The sequence below is a fragment of the Talpa occidentalis genome, unplaced genomic scaffold (assembly GCF_014898055.3).
Source record: "Talpa occidentalis isolate TD23 unplaced genomic scaffold, MPIMG_talOcc4v2.1 talOcc4.16, whole genome shotgun sequence".
Lineage (NCBI taxonomy): Eukaryota > Metazoa > Chordata > Mammalia > Eulipotyphla > Talpidae > Talpa > Talpa occidentalis.
Window position 1 is genome coordinate 3,320,816 of NW_023601653.1, and position 20,084 is coordinate 3,340,899.

At 52.6% G+C, this 20,084-nt stretch overlaps 1 protein-coding gene across 1 annotated transcript in view; it reads left to right on the forward strand.

Annotated features, from left to right (window-relative positions):
• The window catches only part of DESI1 (desumoylating isopeptidase 1), a 15,597-nt gene extending 4,057 nt beyond the window's left edge, over positions 1-11,540 (forward strand). Inside the window, exons 2-6 of the mRNA XM_037513466.2 lie at positions 5,547-5,568; positions 6,777-6,846; positions 8,668-8,777; positions 9,388-9,510; positions 11,226-11,540. Coding sequence (XP_037369363.1) covers positions 5,547-5,568; positions 6,777-6,846; positions 8,668-8,777; positions 9,388-9,510; positions 11,226-11,319 — 419 coding nt within the window. The 3' untranslated portion in view covers positions 11,320-11,540. The remainder of the gene's footprint in view (positions 1-5,546; positions 5,569-6,776; positions 6,847-8,667; positions 8,778-9,387; positions 9,511-11,225) is intronic.
• Positions 11,541-20,084: the final 8,544 nt, after the last annotated feature.

The window sequence follows — 20,084 nt, forward strand, 5'->3', positions numbered from 1 at the left end:
GTGACAGATCTAGTCATACATATGTGTATCCCCTTATAAATGATATAAAATAGGTACCTCGTTCAAGTTTATAAAGACATCTTTGGTCAACTGAAGTTTGGATGAGAAAAAAGTCTGAGTTCATGGTCTTTGTGCCATTTGTGATCTGTAGATTCATCACCATAACTCTGGGCCTTCGTTTTCCCAAACTAAATTAGTGAGACCCACTAATTCATCAGTAACAACAGTTCTCATTATAAGACCCCATTTAGCTCTATACCGGTCATGCTTAGACAAGATAAAACCCAGTGTAATTATCTTCTCCCCTGAAACCGTGTAGATGCCACTGCCACTCCACGGTCGCAGTCTCCTAGAGTTGCTTCCCCGGAAGGTATTCCTGTCTCACTGTCCTTCACTCACCATGAGAAGGGTCCCTGAATTATCTCTAGTATTCTAACAGAGCACAGCCTGGCTGCACCTTTTTTTTTTTCCCCATAGTCACTATTTGCCTCAAATAATTAGCTATTATAATTGTCCTTCAGTTCCTCTTAATAATCTTGACCTCTTTCTATACTCTAAAGTGCGTAGAGATAAATGCAGATTTTTTTTCAGTTGTGGTTGATTGTCTTCCGCATCTCCACGTTTATGTGCATGCATGTATCCCAAGATCACATTTATTTTTCTTTCCAAGAGGATCTCAAAACTGTCCTCAGATTTCATGACGTGGGGATATAGAATATAATCTCTATATTTTTTGGCAGAATGCAATCTAATGATTAGCTGAGATCTGACCCTATGCTCAGTTCCTTGCTTAAGTCTGTAGTGCAAATATCAATGAAATAAAAGACATGAACTTTGTCTTCTGGGGGTTCCACTAAAAATAACGTATGTACACATGCAACATTAGACAACAGCATAGGAGACATTATGATTAGATGCCAAATGAGTGACTGGTGAAGCAATTATTTTAGGCCTTGCAAGAAAGGAGAGGCTACGGTGATGGTTATGTCCGAAGGACTTCAGCACAGTCCTGAGCATCTAAAGGGCAGGGGTTCTGTCTCACTCCCCTGTGTGTCCCCAGCGACCCCATCAAAGCAGGTGCTGCGTAAATATTGAGTCAAAGAATGATTAAAACTTGAACTCAAGCTTGAAGATTAAGTAGAATTGATTTGAATCTGAGGGGCTTTTTTTAATATTTTGCTGCCATCTGTTGTGCTTTGTTTTAAACTTGTATTGTTCATTGTGTGAACTGCTTTATATCTAATGAGTTTAGTAAGCATGCAATTTCTTTATGGCAAAACGAAAACTAATGTAGCTCACCAGGTCCTCTGTGATCCTGCTCACGCTCCACCTCACCTGTCTCCACACGGGAACACAGTGAGCAGGAGACTGTCTCAGCCAGGTCCCAGGGGAGATGCCTGGAGTGGCTGTTTTCTCCCAGGAGTTAACTAGGGGCTGAGGGGCTTCATTCACGTGCAGAGGCCCACTGGAGAAGGCCTGCAGTACACCACATCAGGACCAAACCGCGCAGCTCTTTTTCACCCCTAGGCCTTTCCAAGATTGTGCCCTCTGCCAGGGATATGTTCTCAGCCTGGCTACCTTCTGCTCCCCCCTGAGGTCTCACTTAAATTGTCATTTCCTCCTGAAAACTTTCACTGACCCCCACTCCCCAAATCAGACACGGGTCTTATTCCGTGCTGATGATATCCTGTTCTCCTTGAATAGCACTCACCATTTTATTTTAGAATTTTGTTCTCATCATTGTTCACACCCCCTCCCCTAACTGGGCTGGAGGATTTGTTGGGGGCAAGAACTCTTGTTCTCCTCTGTCCAGAGTCCAGCGCAGAGCTTGACAGTCAGCAGCCACGAGCTGCGTGAGTGGTGAGGCGGTACAGGCCTACCTCAGAGCATCGCTGTGGGCCCTACTAATCAAAACAAGCTGACTAAGAGGGCACTGTACTGAGGAGAGAAATCGCAAGTCGGTTATTTTTATGCTTGGAAAGAATCCTGTCCTGGCTCCAGAGACTCCTAGAGCTAGATTATTAAGCAGTTTTAAACCTACTTTGAGGATTAAAATATCCTCTAGGTTTTTAACCATGTCTTGCATTTGGTTTTGTGTAACCTTTCTCTACCCAAAGGAGGAGGAGGCCCCCACTGCCTGTGGGCATGTTTTATAACATTGACACCGGGGCCACTCTGTTATACAAATGTTTTCTTTTACCTTGCCCACCTAGATTCAAGATTCATCCAGGGCACCCAGAGAAGAGTAATCTGATTTTTTAAATTAACATTAACCCCTTCACATTGCTGGTAATCTGACGAATGACCAGACCAACCAAGAGCTTAAAACACTGCAGCCTGAAAACACTTTGGCACAGGGGTGTGGGGATGGGGAGCAAGAGTGACATTGGATTTATAGTGTTTGACTTAATGATGCCCGCACAGAGGACCCTGCCCTGGAACCTTTCCACCATCATCCACTTTGTGCTTATTAATAGACAAATATTTATTTGGCACCAGCTGTATACCAGGTGCTGATCTTGATCATGTCCTACAGCCAGCATGCATGTCTTATATGCACAAGTTATAACTATCTGTTATAACTGATGAGGCAGTAGATGGAATTTTTCCTTGGCTTTTTTTTTCTTTTTTTTTTTTTTTTTTTTTGTACTCTTAAAGTCTGTCTGATACGGGCCTCACTCCACATTCTTTGTGATTCATAATGGAAAACGGGGCTCACCCATGTCTTCCATTTGTTTTCCCGTGCATGCTTCATTGGCCTCCAAATCAATGCAAAGTATATGCCAGCAGGCTTGAAAATAGGTAGCCATCTGACCTTTTGGGCACCCTGCGGAACAACTAGTAGGAAATAATCTCCAATCTATTGTGTGCTAATATCCACTGAGCCTAATTCATGTCCCAAAATAGCCTTGTACCCTAATTCAGTTGCAAACTATTCCCACCTACCCCCCACCCCAGTGTAGCCCAAAACACTGACAAACTGCATTTGGTCCTACCTTCCATGCCTGTTGCCCTTCCCATGCCTGTCTGCAGCCTGGCCCTGGTATTCTTTCTCGAGAGTAAGTTGCCAAGCAGCTATGCTGGTGTTTCTACCTGAGCTCTGTGACAGGTGCCTCCTCAGATTGTGCTTTCTCTTTGCTCTGTGCTGAACAAACTGCGTGGTCATATGCCCATTTGTAAAATGACATTAGCAAATATTTGTGCTATAATCACTTAAAGATGTAGGAATAAGGGTAGACTATTAGCAATTTAAGAAGGGATGCAAGGGCCTCCCCTGGTAGCGCAGGCAGTTGAGCGCAGCGCTGTGAAGCTGTCCACAGCCTCTGCAGCACCAGTCCAGCCAGCGGGGGTCCCACATGGCGCTGCAGACCTCCTCCTGTCGAACCCGCTGCTCCCCTCAGCAGTGAATTTCGCCAGTCTGCCTGTTCTGTTCCCCGCTCTGTCTCTGCTGAATCCTCTCACCCTCCCACAAATCTGGCCTGTATCCCGGTTCTTGTATAAATAAATAAATAAATCTTTAAAAAAGAAGAAGAAGAAGAAGGGATGCAAACCCTGGCTCCAAGGATTTTGGCAGAGAGGGACAAGTAAACGAAAAAAATGATTAAATAAAAGGATCTCTCTTCTATAGTCCCTATCACAGCCTATGGATGGATGAGATCTATACAAAGAATATCCAGGAATTTGTATCTGCAACTTTCCATTTTCTTTTTTCTTCTTTTTTTTAAAATATATTTAAAGAGCAGGTTTGTTAGAAAAGGGATAGGTTGGTAAAAGACACTTGCATAAAAGACACTTGTAAAAGACACAAGCAGGCAGGAAGAGTTGTCCCGAAAGGGACAGGTTTGCTGAGAGAGGCCTGTATAGTTGCAGGTGGCAGCCTTGAGGAGGGCTGCCTCTGCTGAGGGAGGTGAGTGAAGGGAAGCCCTGGCAGGTTACTGTCAGGGCAGGCAGGAAGCTGCTGTACTGCAGAGGGAGGGAGCTGGTGAAAGGAAGCACCTGCAATAGTCACAGATGGGCAGAGGGAGTGCTGTTGCAGCTTGCCATTTTAGAAATGTTATTTTTTTAACAGAATAGGAAACTGGGGCCTCCCTGGTGGCGCAAGGGGTTAAGTCTAAGCACTATGAAACGACTATGAAACGATCCACAGTCACTGCAGCATGAGTTTGATCCCCAGCCAGATAGCTGACCCACATGGTGCAGCAGACCTCTCCTGTCTCCCCGCTGCTCCCCTCAGCAGAGTATTTCAGTCAGTCTGCCTGTTCTGTTCCCCGCTCTGTCTCTGGTGAATTCTCTCATCCCCCGCTCCTCTGGCCTATCAGTTCTTGTATGCATAAATAAATAAATCTTAAAAAAAAGAATAGGAAACTAAGTCATAAACAGCACTGTCCAGTGGGGATGGAAATGTTCTAGAACTGCACTGTCCCATCAGTAATCTCTATCCACATGTGGCTCTTGAATCCTGGAAACGTAGTCACTGCAACCGAGGAACAGAATGTGTGCATTTATTCTTGTTAAATAGCCACATGTGGCCCGTGGCTACTGTGTTGGACTTCCACACTGCTCTCTGATCTGGCCCTCATGGCCTCTGTTCTCCATCACATCTACTTTCCTCCTCGCCCAGCCACTCTAATCACACTGGCCTTGGTAATGTCCTTCCTGCATGGGGCATGTTCCACCTCCGTGAGGCTCCTCCCTTGTCACTTACAGACATCACCTTCTTAAAGAGCCGCACCCTGCCCAACTCCCAATTTTCCTTACCCTACTCTTATTTTTCTGTTTTGCTCATTATTGCTAACATGTTATGATTTATTGTGTTCATTACTATTATTTAGTGACTGTCCCCTCCCGCCCCCGTATATAAGTGCCACAAAGTAGTTTTTCTTGGGTCTCCTCTGTTTATTGATGTATGCCTAGTGGCAAGAATGGAGCCAAAATATAGTAGTCACTCAATAAACATTAGTTTACTGGTTGAACTGGCAGGATTCAGACCCCGCCTGTCCACACCAGAACCTGGGTTCTTATCCACGACACTAGGTTTCCTCCCAGAGGAGGAAACAGAACAAGAGAAAGAACCTCTGATCTGCCCCGTTTCACTGCATTATTCCCTGTCTTCAAGGACATAAACGACCACTTGCTGCCATTTAGACCAGGAGGGCACATCACCTCTTTAGAATGCAGCATCCATCTCCCTGTTTTGCACATAGTAAAGAGTTTTTCAGTTCTGCTGTCTTAACTGTGGTCTTCGTAGATGACACAAAGAAATGAAAAAGCAAAGTTGAATTGACCGCAACGTGGGGAAAAGGCACATTTGGGGTCCATCTATACCAGTTTGTGTTTGGCATTCTGACGAGGGGCGCTGATTGTTTTCTAGCTCACCACGACCTGTGTCACAGCCTACACATCTTATTGGAGAGGTTCAGCCCTAGGAAGTCCCCTAAGGAGCTGATATTGGGCTGTTCTGGCTTTGGGTGATGTTCTGAATTAACTCAGGCTGGGAGGCTATTTAGTATAGTCCCAAGTAGCTAAATCTCTTCTTTTTTCCACAGGGAAACAACTGGAAGGCATCTGGTAAGTTGGGTGGAACATCTTACACTGACTGGTTTATGCAACAAAGCAGTATCTGCATTCCAGGTTCGAGTCTGGGGCTTCCAGCTTGCAACATAGCTCTGTCATAAACCATCAAGTTCGTTATCAACTGTCCTTCTCCCATGGGGACATGTGGCAGTGCCTGGAGACATTTTCAGTGGGCGGTGGAGGCCAAGGATGCACCTGTAAACTTCCAGTAATGCACAGGACATCCTCCACAACCAACTATCATCCTGCCCTAGATAAGGCAAAATGATTCGTGCCCACCCCAACCAAGCCTTGCAACTACATTTCTGTCTTAAAACACATGTCCTTTGGCCTCCCAGTGCTGGCCCCAGCCCATCAGACTCCTGGATGGTGGTCGAGCTCTCAACTCTGTATATGAGGAAACTGCAGGTCGTTGCTCTGTCTGGACTCCTAGAGCCTGCTGCATTTGGGTTGACCAGAAAGACCCTTTAACTTTTTTTGATTCGAATCAGGAAGTACTATAAGCACCTTCACAATTAACAACATATGGTGTTCCCCTCAGTATGAACCAGGTTAACTGCTTCTCTCAACCCTGAGACGGCCTCATCGTTCACTGCTGTGCTGGTCCGCAGCATGTTACTATTAAAAGTCTGGGAACAGGGCCTCCCCTGGTGGCGCAGCAGTTGAGCACTGGGCTGCGAGGCTGCCCACAGCCTCTGCAGTGCCGGTTTGTTCCCCGGCTGCCGGCGAGGGTCCCCCAAAAAAAAAAAAAAAGTCTGGGAACACACCCTGGTCTGAGAGCTTGCTTTCGTAAACTATTTGTTAATATCAGGGTGAATTTAGCCACTCCCCCCTGCTCACATTCATCTGCTGCCGCGCTGCCACCGCGCTGGGAGACATTTGACCATGTCAGTTGCCACAACTGAGGTAGGGGGTTGCTGCTGGCATCCAGTGGTCAGAGGCCAGGGTACCGCCAGACATACTAGAATCTAGCCCAGGACGGCCCTACGACAAGAAACAGTCCAGTCCCAGATGTCAGGGGCGCTGAAGCTGACAGCCCCTAATCTCTGGCGTTTATCTCACTTGTGCCTTTGGTTAATTCTATAAGGCTGTGACCATGATCATGTCCTTGGGCAGAAATTACTCTCCCTGCAGTGTGGCCTTGTCTTTCTCCCAGACCAGTCTCAAGTGTCCTGTTTACCCTGTCTGCTCTGCATTTGCAGGCATACCTCCATAGTCGTGCACAAGGATGAGTTCTTCTTCGGCAGTGGCGGTATCTCTAGCTGCCCCCCGGTGAGTGTCTTCTCCCTCCCCTGTCCTGCACACCGGGTTCCCGGGGTTCCTGTCACAGTAGTGCCTACCGTGTCTGTTCTGGCTTCTGGCTCAGTGTCTGTAGGCCTCTGGCTGGTTCCTCACAACCATCTTCAGAACTGACTCAAGGAAACCCTTTGCACACACTCCAGCTAGTTACCCGACACTCTGTTCCCATAGCCCACAGGGGTCCCTTTGGGTCACATGTCACATGTTAACAGGGAAGTCTCCTTGTAGCTGAGACCATGTCTTACTCCTCTGTCCCCTTCACCAGTTCAGGGCCTGGCTCACGCTGGCCCCCACCTCCTGTAATAAGCCCTTCATTCAAGCCCCATCAATTCTACCTTGTAAATGTTTCTTAAACCAGTCTGTCTTCATCACCTTCCACTTCTCCTTAATCTAGGCCACCCTTGTGTTCCAGTAATGCATCTGCTCCTCTCAGCCAGTTCTCAGCATGGGTGGCAAAGTGATTTTTTCCAAAATGAAAATCTAGTCATAGCATTCACCTGCTTAAGCCAGAATTCTCCCGACTGCCCTGGGAGTAAAACCCAGAAAGTTCAGCCTGGCCTCCGAGGCCCTCTCTGACAGGGTGAGCCCTTCCCCTCCCTGGTCTTTCTCATTTCTTGAACACGTCTTGGGCATTTATACCCTGGTTTTTCACACGGGTATGCCTCTGCGGCCTTCAGATTTCTAGGCAAATTTTCCCAGAAAGGGAAAGTCCCCTGTCGTTTTCTGTAGCATTTACAGCTTGTTTTACACATTGTATTCCTTTATTGGAGTACAGTACTGGCTTTAATCTGCCTTCCCTGCTAGACGGATAAACTCCATGAGGGCAAGAATCTCATCTGCTTTGTCCACACAGTATACCCTCAGTGCCGAGCATAAAGCCCAGCGTATAGTCCGTTCTCAACACGCGTTTGTATGCGAGTGAATAATAGGTGGTCAAACAGTGACCTTTTAAGTCTCTTGCAATTCTGGGATAATCACTGACTTCCTTAATAATCCCGCTTGCCATGCTTTTCCCAGCACCTCAAACAGTGTCAGACACATAGCAGGTGCTCCACAGCTATCGTGTGAATTAGTTTCAGGGAGTTCTCCCTTTCCAGCACTTCTCAGAAACTGTCCTCCTCAGGGAGCCTGTTGCTTCTCCTTTTGCTGGTCTCTGCCCCCTCCCACCACCACCACCACCCTCCCCCCCAGGGACCATCTTTCCTCTGGTCAGATAAGTCACTCTCTGTATCCATGGCCGAGCGTTTTCAGCTTTCTGGGTGCCCTGTTGCCATCCTTGCATTAGCCTCGCCATCAAATGGAAAACTTAACTGTGGACATGTTTGCCAACCTGTCCCCCATCTCAGTCCACATTTTCCCATTGTTTTAAGGGCTCTTGAGTGTGTCACAGGGAAAACTGGCTGCAGACACTATGGAATAGGCATGGAGGGGACCTGTCACATGTGAGCCATCTCTAGTCATTCTGTCCTCCTGGCCAGGACGCTGGGGACAAGGGAGATGCTGGGGTTCTATCTTTTTATCAGCTGACGAACGGACTTCCGCTTGCAGAGCCCTGCCAGCAGCAAGACGTTCCCTCCTCAGCCCTGTTGCTTACATGTCACAGTGGAAAGTCACTGGGGAGCTCTAAGCCGTTGTCACCCTGCTACAGACGGGAAGTGACTCTCGTCATCCGCCCTGGGTGTGCTCAAGTCAAAAATGAAATTGCTGGAACTGAGTGTGGTTTTCATGGGAAGCCACTTTCAAAAGTCAGTGGGAACTGTGATTTAATGACTTTCTTTGGGTTGGCTCTTTTAGGGAGGGACATTGCTTGGGCCCCCAGACTCTGTGGTTGATGTGGGGAGCACAGAAGTCACAGAAGAAATCTTTCTGGAGTACCTGTCCTCCCTGGGGGAGTCTCTGTTCCGGTGAGTGGAGACAGGGGTGGTGGTTAGCTGTGTCTGTCTCCCCTGCTAAAGCTGGCCTCCAGAGGCAGCCGCTACGGCACACCCTTAAGAGCCCCCTGTCTAGGCCTGGCCCCACATCTGCCGATGGCCAACCCCCTGCCACAAACAGAGCATGGCGCTCCCACGCAGCCAACGCTCCAGCCCAGCGTCCGTCCTCCTGCAGGTTTAGAAGAAGGGAGAGGCTGTTAACGCCTGCTGGTTAAAACAGCTGCTGCCGTTTCTGCACACGCTGCTCTCGACCCAAACTTGCCGAGTGTTTGGTCCTGAAAATCAAACATAGAGTCGGTAGGGACGTTGGGATGAAACATCTGCACAGATGTTCTCTTCAAGAAGCTTTAGCTAGCTTGTGTTAATAGTCTCCTGAAACTCTAGCGAAGCCAGGGGTTTTTATTTCATCCTTCCCTTAAAAATCTGTTGCAATGGTTCCAAGTGGCACATCCACATCAAACGGTCCTTTTCCTGTGTGAGCAGGGAAACCTGTGCTCGCGTGCAGCTGTGCTCACGCTCCATCTCCTGGTTTGAGCTAGTTCACGGCGGCACCTCTGACTCACATCTGTTCTCCCATGTGCAGAGGGGAGGCCTACAACCTCTTTGAACACAACTGTAACACCTTCAGCAACGAAGTGGCGCAGTTCCTGACCGGGCGCAAGATCCCTTCTTACATCACTGACCTTCCCTCTGAAGTTCTCTCCACGTAAGCGGCCTCCCCACCCTGCCTGGCCACCCTCAATGTCCCCGTGCACTGGCAGCCACCCGCCATGATGCTCGCCTGTGTCCCCTTCCCGGCCCGGACCAGCTCCACCCGGTCTGAGGGCCACCGCAAAGCTTAGACGCCCACTTGAGCCTGGCTGCAGCATTCCCCCGGGATCTCCGTGTCTGAAGCTACTCTCCAGACGCGCCACCTCAAACCGAAAGCTTAGCAGACGGGCAGAGCGGCCGGGGAACGAGGGGTGGCTAGTTTTGTAACCGTTTGTTGGTCTTTTTCTCTGCCATGAGCTCTTTGATGCCCTCAGAGACAACTTCTGCTTGCTCTTGTGCCTTGTAGCCCTCAGCCAGCCCTCGGATTTTTCTTCAAGAACACTCTGGAGCCCATCCCATGCTGGTGTGCTCCAAGCCTTGCTGGGCCACCATCCAGGCCAGGTCCTCTGAAAGGACACGCACCCCCAAAGCCATCTTACCCCTCCCTCCCTCTGCTGTTGAGTGCCCTCACACTGCCTCCATCCCTTCCATGACCATGTTCATTTGTTGATTCTGACTCAGTTTCTCCTGAACAAGGCCCCTGCCCAACAGGGATCCTGGCAGGTTTAGCAGGCTCGGCAGGGTGAACTGTTGTTCACACCTGCATAGGAAACAGGTGTAGTGAACAGGACTGCATGTGGGGCGACCTGGTGGGTGAGGACAGCCGCGTCCCAGCTCACCCCACCTTCGCCTGCCTTGGGGTGTGTTCAACCCCCACAGCCTCGCTGAAGAATCTAGGTTATAGAGCATGGAGCAAACTAGGTAGCTAGAATGTTCCTGCTGTTCCTCTCTTGACAGGTGGAGTTCTGTGTTTGTCTGAATCAAGCTGATAGGTCTTGGTTCGATATACCTGATTCCCTTTGAGCTTGGGGGTCACCTTCAAAAATGGCAGTATCTGCCCGAGAAAAAGCAAGCTGGTGGCTGATGCGATGAGGGCCTCCTGGCTTGAGGGTGTGCTCCCTGGAATGTCTCTAAAACAACAGCTTTCGCATGATTTTTCCATTTGTGCTATTATGAGAGCAAACGGGGCTCTCTAGAAAGTGGCGCTGGCAGCGTCTGACCCCTGCAGTTGCCATTTTTCCTGAGTCCTCCCTGACTCCCTAGGAGACCTCAGACCCCAGGGCCTCCCCTGGTGGCGCAGCTGTTGAGCGCTGGGCTGCGAGGCTGCCCGTAGCCTCTGCAGCGCCGGTTCATTCCCGGCCGCGGCGAGGGTCCCACAAAAAAAAAAAAACAAAACCTCAGACCCCAGAGAAAACCTGTTGTCTACCATCCTCATTCCTGGCTTATCTTTTGCATATCCTTTTCCTTTTGCCTCAGCTTCCTCACTTAGACTTTGTCCTTATCTGCTCCCATGAGAAAGAAGCAGTACAGAAAGAAGGGTGAGCTTTAGTTCCCTGGGTGCCGCCAGCCTGCTCAGGCCCCAGCTAACCAGGATTGAGACTAGTAAGGGAGTAAGGGGGTAGCGTCACCGAGGAGGGGACCCCAGGGGGACACATGCAGAGCAGGCGAGTAAGAAGGCGAATCCCTCTCTGAAAAACGATGTGTGAGGCGGGTGAGAAAGTGGAATGAGGTCCCGGTGGGGGCTGACGCGCGGCCCCTGGGGGCCGGCCTGTGGTTTCCACCGAGGGCCCACCCAGCCCACCTCAGCTCCGGCCTCTGCTCTCTCCACAGGCCCTTCGGACAGGCCCTGCGGCCCCTCATAGACAACATCCCGATCCAGCCCCCCGGGGGGAGCACCGTGGGCCGACCCAACGGCCAGAGCTAACAGGACTGCCTGGACCGCCCTGCCTCCCCAGGGCTTTTCCTTTTTAAACAAAACAAACCCTACCAGATTTCTATTTTATAATTTTACATCAGAGCTAACAACCAGGGGACGGCTTTTTAAAATTCCCAGGGAAGGAGATCATCAGGCTGCATGTAGGTCAATGCTGCTAAGAACCAGAACGGAATGCCATCCCCTCTAATGGTATTATACTAATTTATTAAGGCTGTCTTGTCTGTGAGTTCACTTTTGACGCTGCTTCCTGAGCGTCCTCACTGGAGAGAGGGAGGGGGCTTGCTCAAGCAGAAAAGCAAGAGGCACGATTTGGGGGCGCCCCAGCCTAGACCCTCTTTCCAGACAACACCCACGTTCCACCCAGGTTGCCACTCGCTGTGGGACCCTAGTGAGTTTTACAACATCCATGACCCAGAAGCAGACGCTCGCTAGCGTTGAACGAACCAAAGGATTCGGTGCACGTGGAACCAGTTTCGGGATGACTGACCCAACCTAAGCAAGCTCTTTAGCTACAGACCTCTCTCCTCTCCCTCCCCACCCCAGCAGAGCCATGGGGCCAGGGCTGCAGTGACCAGAGCCTCAGGACCAAGGGAGAGGGACGGCACGTGTCAGGCCAGAGCAAACAGGATAAAGCCATTCCTCCCTCCACCTAGACTGGCCGCCACAAGCCTCTGACGTCAGCTTTGGACCTACTTGGGGCTTGCAGGCTGCTCTTCCGCAGCACAGCCAACCCATCCGGGTAATGAAGGCTCGAACTGGAGATTCAGAGCCCCGGGCCGCGTCCGCGAACAGTATCGTAGGTTCTCTGTGGTCACTAAACCCACCCACCCACCCGATCCGTGTGCAGTATCCCGCTGGGGACCAAGGGGAAGGATCCCCTGCTGGGGAGCAGCCCTGGTGAAGAAAGAGTAATGATGCAGAATTCAAGGCGGCAAGGGAATTTCAAGTGGCTTCAGATAGGGATTTCACTGTCCTTCCAGGCCTCGCTTCCAGTGTCATCCTGACTTTCAGGAGGCAGCTTGGGGCGCGAGTGGGCATTTGCCCAGTGAGTGCTGCTCGGAGCTGATAGGAAGAGAACAATCTGAAAGTTCTTATCTGGAGAGATTTTCAGCTTCCCTTGCTTCCCACAGCCTCCCCAAGTTAGTATCCTGGGGACGCAAGTGTGGAGAAGGGACTCCGCTGCCAGGGACTGCGTCCCAGCTCCGGCATCCGAGGCTCAGATTTGAATTACGTTCCCTTCACGGGGTATGGCCCGCAGCAGGTGCCTTTCCTCCAAAAACTGCTGCTCCTCTCCTAGCTCCGCTATTACCCAGGGCAGTGGGCGCCACAGGGTCTGTGCTGGCAGGAAGGACGTCATTCCGCCTCAGTGTTTGCTGCTTTGACCTGGCGGAACTGGGCCCGCGGAGGTTTCTCCGGGAGAAACCTTGGTCTCGGCCACCGCTCTGCTTCCCACGGGGTTTCTGTCCCTTTCCAGCTTGCCTTGGCCAGCGCGCGTGCCTTCAGGCTCCTGCTCCAGGCCTCTGGCCCCAAGAACTCCACTCTACCCGGGGGTGCTGGGCCTCGTGCTCCTCTCCCCTTCCCCTCCCCAGACCCTCTCCAGAGGTTTCACTCCTCCCAGCGTCACCTCCAGACCAGGGCTGTCCTACCAAAGTAGCCCCCGGGGCTCCCCTAGAGAATCTGAGTCACCTGGCTCACTGAAAGGCCCATCAACCATTTGTGCCAATGTCTGTGCCCAGGATTGAGAGGTGAGGGCAGTAAGCAGTCTTCTTGGAGCTCCTCCACCCAACCCGAGTCACTCACTTGGGACATCTGGGCTCAGGCTAGGACCGGCAGCCAACACATTTCTCTGCCCCAGAACCTCGAGCACACCCATGGTGACCAGCCGGCCCCACATGGGCACGCACAGGCCAGGGGGGTGGGAGGTGAGCCGCAGGGGCCATAGTACCACACGGTGGGCACCACCACGGAGGTTTAAAGGGACGGGAAGGAGGGAATAAAACTCGCCCCCTCCCAGGAATAAAGCTTGTACCTCTGACATTCCTTTCTGCCCTTGTAGTCAAACTACTAGCTGTGTCTGGTGTGGAGGTGTTTGCTGGTTTTCTTTTTTTTTTCTAATGCAATAAACTCATTTCTGCCTGCTTTTTGTGTGTGGGGTCGAAGGTCTGGGTGCGTGCCCACCGTGAAGCAACCCGGGCTCCCGTTCCACCCTCTGAGCTCACTTTGCTGAGTAAGCAGGTGCCTTTGCTTGGTGGGAAGCCTTAGTGGATCAGAAACAACTGACAGGGAAGACAGGTTTACAAAGTGGCACAGGGCCCGGAGAGGACATTATTTGCCCAAGGCCACCTTAATGCTGGCGTTGGGGTAAAACTCAAAAGCCTGGTCTGCTGGCCCTGCTTGGAAGATCTTCCCCGGGGGACCTGGGCCACTACAGGCCGTCGGCCTTGCCAACAAGTTTTCCGAGTGCCTGGGTCTGCCCACCTTGCAGCCTGACTCGCTGAGCGTGCGGCTGGGTAGGTGGACAGTGCTTGGCCCAGAAGCTTGGCCGCAAGTATCCGTGGGTACAGTCAGCCAGCAGTTGAGGGAGCGCCTTCCGTGGCCTGGCCTGGGTGGGGTGTTTTCACACAAAACAGACTTGAGATGGGGATACTGGTCCATTGGATGAGGAAACAGCAGAAAAACCAGCTGAGGGGCAGCAGTTGGCCGAACCCTGAAGTTCCATCATCCTAAGAAGCCACGGTTGACATTTTGTGACTTGCAATACATTTCTGGACTTGCAGCCACACGATACACATGCCTGTGGCCCTGCTTCTTTTCTCAATAGGTAGTGAAGATCGGTTTGGCCCCAGCAAGGTGGAAGCAGAGTCGTGGGGAGGGGTGGAGATGGGGTGCTGGTGTGGATAGAGGAAGCTATAAACATTCCAGCAAGGCTGAGTGCCATTAGGTAGAAGTCAGCTGCTCACCACGGGGTGGGTGTGAGGGCAGGGGGGGCGGGGGGGGGTACCTGCCTGCAGTGGGAAGGGGCAGAGAGAGATGGGGTGTCGGGACGCGTGCCCAGGTGGGATGGAAGGTTTGGACCATGAGGCCTCACACTCTGAGGGGCTCTGGACTAAGGGCAGATCACTGAATGTGAGCCCTTGACCTTGGAGCCTGGCTGCCTTGGAAGGGGCCAGAGACTAGTGCTGGGACTGAGCCGAAGCCCTGGCCAGATCTCTGTCCCACCTTTCCCAGCTGGGGAGCGCCGCAAGGCCATGCTGCAGTGAGAGCGATGGACACCAGGTGGCGCTGTGGGCTCGCACCCAGCCAGCACCAAACTCCACTCGTCTCTGCCACCCCAAGTTACATGAGCATGCCCTGCTCCCCACACACCTCAACCCCTCTGAGGTTCCCTAAGAACCCACGGGCAGCAACCAAGGGCCTTGTCAAGCTTGTCTGCAGATTTCTCCAACCCCCATATCCTGATGCAAGTGCAGAACCCCATTGTATGCACTTGCACAGCTCCCACCCGTGTTCACCTTTTGCGGAACCCGGACACCCCTTCCTCATCTCTCTTCATCTGTCCTGAGCCCCTGCTCAGGCTCTGCATCCACCTTCCAGCCATGAAGCCTCTCCCGGCACATTCTCCAAGGGCAGGCCTGTCTGAGGGCCCAGCACCCAGCACGGCCTGGCACAGGACAGCATCATCCAGGGGGTTGAGGCCCCAGCTCAGTCCTGGTTGGGTGGACATTGAGGGGGAGGGGTGCTTCATTTAAATCCCCGGACCTGGATTCAGACCAGCCTGGATGCAGCCTCTGCCCCAGAGACCTGGATGAGGCCATCTCCTCTCTGGGCCTCGGTTTCTTCATGTTATAACGACAACAATGAACCAGAAAATCTCTACCCCACCCAGAGAAGTGAGGGGTGACTTGTCCAAGTTCTAAGTCCTCAAAACTGAGCCCCAATCTGCAGCGATCACCAATCTATGTCAAGGGTTGCTTCCCTGCATTTCACCCCCCCTCCCCAGGTGGGACAACACTGGGGCCTGGTCATTGCTGTCCCCACTGGCTTTGGCTGAGCAAGCCCCAAAGGGACTTGAGCCAACCCAGCAACAGCCTCCGCCCCCCTCACAAACACCAGCCCTGAGCATGCGCCCTTCAGCTTATTTCAATCCAATGGATCCCGTCCATTGTAAACACAATGTGTGCATTGCAGGCACCTTGACAAACGGAGGGAAGACAGGCAACATCCAGCTCTCCCCAGCCTCCCACTGCCCGATCAAGATGGAATCAGAACAGCAACCAGCTCTGGCCTGTTCTTCGCAGAGCCTCTCAGGCACCTCTCCTAGACCCTCACCTTCCCGACAGCCCCGTGGAGTTGGCAGTGGTGGCCCCATTTACACATGAGGAACAGGCTCAAGATTGGGAGGGACCAGCCCAGGATCAGCAGGCTGGGGAGGGGCAGCCCAGACCGGTCAGCCTGACACTACACCCACAGCTCCACGCAGCCCCTACGGTGGCACTGCCCCCTCAGGAGGCCACACCCTGGCAGGGAAAAAGAGGGTCCACAAGCCCCTAATCACTCAGCAACTTGTTGACACTTGGCCTTCAAGCAACAGCAAGGGAACAGGGAAAAGTGGGGGCGTCCCATGAAGCCTGACTGTACTGTGCGACCCTGGCAAAGCCACCTGACCTCTCTGGTGTCAGTACCTATCTCTGGAAGTTGAGATTAAGGGTACTCACCTCAGCGAGTTCTCAGGAAAAGTAAGCAAAGTGTCCAGGGCAGGAGCTACACTTTCCTGACCAACATGGACGACACTCACCTCCAGGCCTCAATCAGCTGATCCAGAAGAGCCCGGTGTTCCTTCCACAGCAGGAGCCTGCGAAGCCCGGGCTCAGGGGTGCTGCCTTCAGGCCTGGCTCCCTTGGTGCTTGAAAACACCCTCTGGCCAGTCCTCCCGGTCCCAGTTTCCCCAATCCTGCTCCTTGCCCTCCTCAGAGGCTCCCCAGGGCCCCATCTGGGCACCGTTGCCAGGGATGAGCCTCCCTCTTAAAGGGACATACAGGCGGCCACACACTGAGGTCTGTGCCTTGGCAATCCACCACCCCCTGGGGTTCTGTGAGCGGCCTCATCAGTGAAATGGGTTGTGGTGAGAATCCAGAGGCTGAAACAGCTCCCTGAAGGCCTGCAGCACTGGTGTGCAGCGCTTGGGAGCTTATCTCTGTTTGTCTTTGGAAAAGTGGACCCAGTGCAGAGAGAAAAACCTGTTCTGCCCCATGAACCCAGTCCTGCAGCTTCCCTAGCCGAGTGCCAGGGGCGGGCCTGGGTGCTGCATTTAATCACTTCCCAGGAATTCTTAAGCAAGGGTAAGGTCTCAGCTGTGAGGTGTTAGAGAGCAAGCTCCACAGCTGCAGCTCCACCCACAGGAGCCAGAACAGCTGAGTCCTGCAGGGTGTGGCCCCCCAGTGCCTGCTGTGAGCTCAGACCTGGATGAGGCACCAGGCATTGCCTACCATAGAAATGATTGTTTGCTGTCTGCATCCAACAGAAAACAAAAACTTCTTGAGGGTAGGGCCCCTGTTTTGCTCCCCACAGTGTTCCCTGGAGCCAGCAAGGTGACTGGCAAACAGCTGTTTAATGAAGGAACCAAACTCTGCCACATGCTCTGGAAGGAGGATTTTCCCTTTTGCTTCAGGCTCCAATATGGCTCCTCAGCAGGATGCAATTATCGATCCTGTCAATTTTTTTTGCATTTATTTTGATTTTTTTAAAGATTATTTATTTATTTTTATACAAGAACCGGAGTACAAGCCAGATGCACGGGAGGGTGAGAGGATTCACCAGAGCCAGAGCGGGGAGCAGAGCAGGCAGAAGGACCGAAGTACACTGCTGAGGGGAGCAGCGGGCGGCAGGAGAGGTCTGCGCGCCATGTGCGACCCTCGCCAGCCGGCCGGGATTGAATCTGCACTGCAGAGGCTGTGGACAGCTTCACAGTGCGGTGCTCAACCACCTGCGCCACCAGGGGAGGCCCTGTACCCCAATTCTTGTATAAAAATAAATAAATCTTTAAAAAAAATATATTCCACTAAAACAATATCTTGATTACTGAGCTTTTAAATTTTTTTAAAAGATTTATTTTTTATTTATACAAGAGCTGGGGTACAGACGAGAGTCATGGGAGGGTGAGAGGATTCACCAGAGCCAGAGCGGGGAGCAGAACAGGCAGATGGACCGAAATACACTGCTGAGGGGAGCAGCGGGCGGCAGGAGAGGTCTGCCTCACCACGTGGGATTCTCCCCGGCAGGCCAGGAATCAAACTGGCGCTGCGGGGGCTGCGGAAAGCTTCACAGCGCTGCACTCAACACACTGCGCCACCGGGGAGGCCCTGAGCTTTTAAATTTTGTGCCTGTGGCTCCTCACCCTCTTCACACTGGTCCCAGCCCTGCCGCCTGCCAGGGGCTCCCTTGGGCACGTCTCTCTCCCCTCTCGTCACCAAGTGATGACAAATAACACTTCCAAGAGTGTGAGAGGGAAGGATTTGTGGTCAAGTGTCCAACACAGTGGCTGGTGCACAGGAAGGAATCTCACTTTTGTTTGTTTGTTTGTTTGTTTATTTATTCATACAAGCACTGGGTACAGTCAGAAGCGCGGGAGGGTGAGAGAATTCACCAGAGCCAGAGCGGGGAGCAGGGCAGGCAGAAGGACCGAAGTACACTGCTGAGGGGAGCAGCGGGCGGCAGGAGAGGTCTGCGCGCCATGTGGGACCCTCCTCCGGTGGCCGGGGAGCAGCCGGGGATCGAACCGGCGCTGCAGAGGCCGCGGGCAGCTTCGCAACCCAGCGCTCAACCGCTGCGCCACCGGGGAGGCCCAGGAAGGAATCTCACTTTTGACAGTCCTGTCAGGTGGGGATTACATCCCCATTATATAGACAAAGACACTGAGGCCCAGTCAGGGAAGGAGGCCTGACCCAATCCTTGAGTCACCAGGATCAAATGTGGTTCCTCCTGATCCCAACATGGTGACCTTCCCAGGGCACTGCAGCCACCAAGACAGAAAAACAAAGAGGCCTATAAAAGCCCACACAGGCGCCACTCGCGGCGTGTGCACGGGTGTGTCTGTGCGACCCAGACCTCCACAGCTGACCATAGGCAGCAGGGCGAGGATGATGGGTGCTGCAAAAAATGCCCTCCAGGGGCCTCTCCGGTGGCGCAGGGGGTTGAGCACAGCACTGTAAAGCTATCTGAAGCCTCTAGAGCACGAGTTTCATCCCCGGGCAGCCAAGGAACTACACATGTGGCACAGCAGACCTCTCCTGTCTTCCTGCTGCAACCCCCAGCAGTGTATTTCAGTCTGCCTGTTCTGTTCCCCACTCTGTCTCTGGTGGATCCTCTCACCCCCTGCATCTCTGGCCTTTACCCCGGTTCTTTATGTATAAATAAATATTTTTAAAAATGCCCCCCAGGACAACCCCAGGCAGAGGGCCGTCTGGAGACTCCTGGAGAAGAGGAAGGTCAACTTATTCCCAAGGGGGAAACTTAAATTCACCCCATCGACAACCAGACAGCCTGCTACTGTCCCATCACAAAAATGGGATCTCGTTTTTCCATGTTTTTTTTTTTTTTTTTAAAGATTTATTTATTTATTTATTTATACAAGAACCAGGGTACAGGCCAGAGGCGTGGGAGGATGAGAGGATTCACCAGAGACAGAGCAGGGAACAGAACAGGCAGACTGATGAAATACACTGCTGAGGGGAGCAGTGGGGAGACAGGAGAGGTCTGCAGCGCCATGCGGGCCGGCTGGGATGGAACTGGCGCTGCAGAGGCTGCGGATAGCTTCACAGCGTGGAGCTCAACCGCCTGCGCCACCAGGGGAGGCACTTCCATGTTTTTTTTTAAAGATTTATTTATGCATGCAAGAGCTGGGGTGCAGGCCAGAGGTGCGGGGGTGGAGGTGTTGTGGTGGGTGTGAGAGAGGATTGCCAAGAGACAGAGTCAGGAGCAGAACAGGCAGACTGACTGAAATACACTGCTGAGGGGAGCAGCGGGGAGACAGGAGAGGTCTGCTGTGCCATGTGGGTAGCTCCTTGGCCTGGGATCCAACTCCTGCCACAGTGGCTGCTGACAGCTTCACAGTGTGGAGACTTAACCCCTTGCGCCACCAGGGAGGCCCCGCTTTTCCATGTTAACTAGATTTTTTTTTTAAGATTTATTTATTTATTTATACAAGCACTGGGTACAGTCAGAAGCGCGGGAGGGTGAGAGAATTCACCAGAGCCAGAGCGGGGAGCAGAGCAGGCAGAAGGACCGAAGGACACTGCTGAGGGGAGCAGCGGGCGGCAGGAGGGGTCTGCGCGCCATGTGGGACCCTCCTCCGGGGGCCGGGGAGCAGCCGGGGATCGAACCGGCGCTGCAGAGGCTGCGGCCAGCTTCGCAACCCGGCGCTCAACCGCTGCGCCACCGGGGAGGCCCCATGTTAACTAGCTTTTGATGGCTGCGGGCACTGCACCTTATGATGGACCACAGTGAATCCAAACAAGCCCGACCCCTCTTTCCTATTTTCTACACGTTGACCTGTTGGCCCCCAGGGTCACACATGCCGCCCGTGCCCGTTCAGCCGGTTCTCCCCTGGGTGGGCCATGCAGGCTCGTTCACGTGTCTTTCCCGAGCAGAGCAGCCCGGCCGCGCAGGGGCCTTTCCGCCTCACAGCGGCAGACGCCGGGCCGCTGGGGTGACGCGTCCACGCGGCGCGCCGGGAGGACGGCCTGGACCCGACTCCA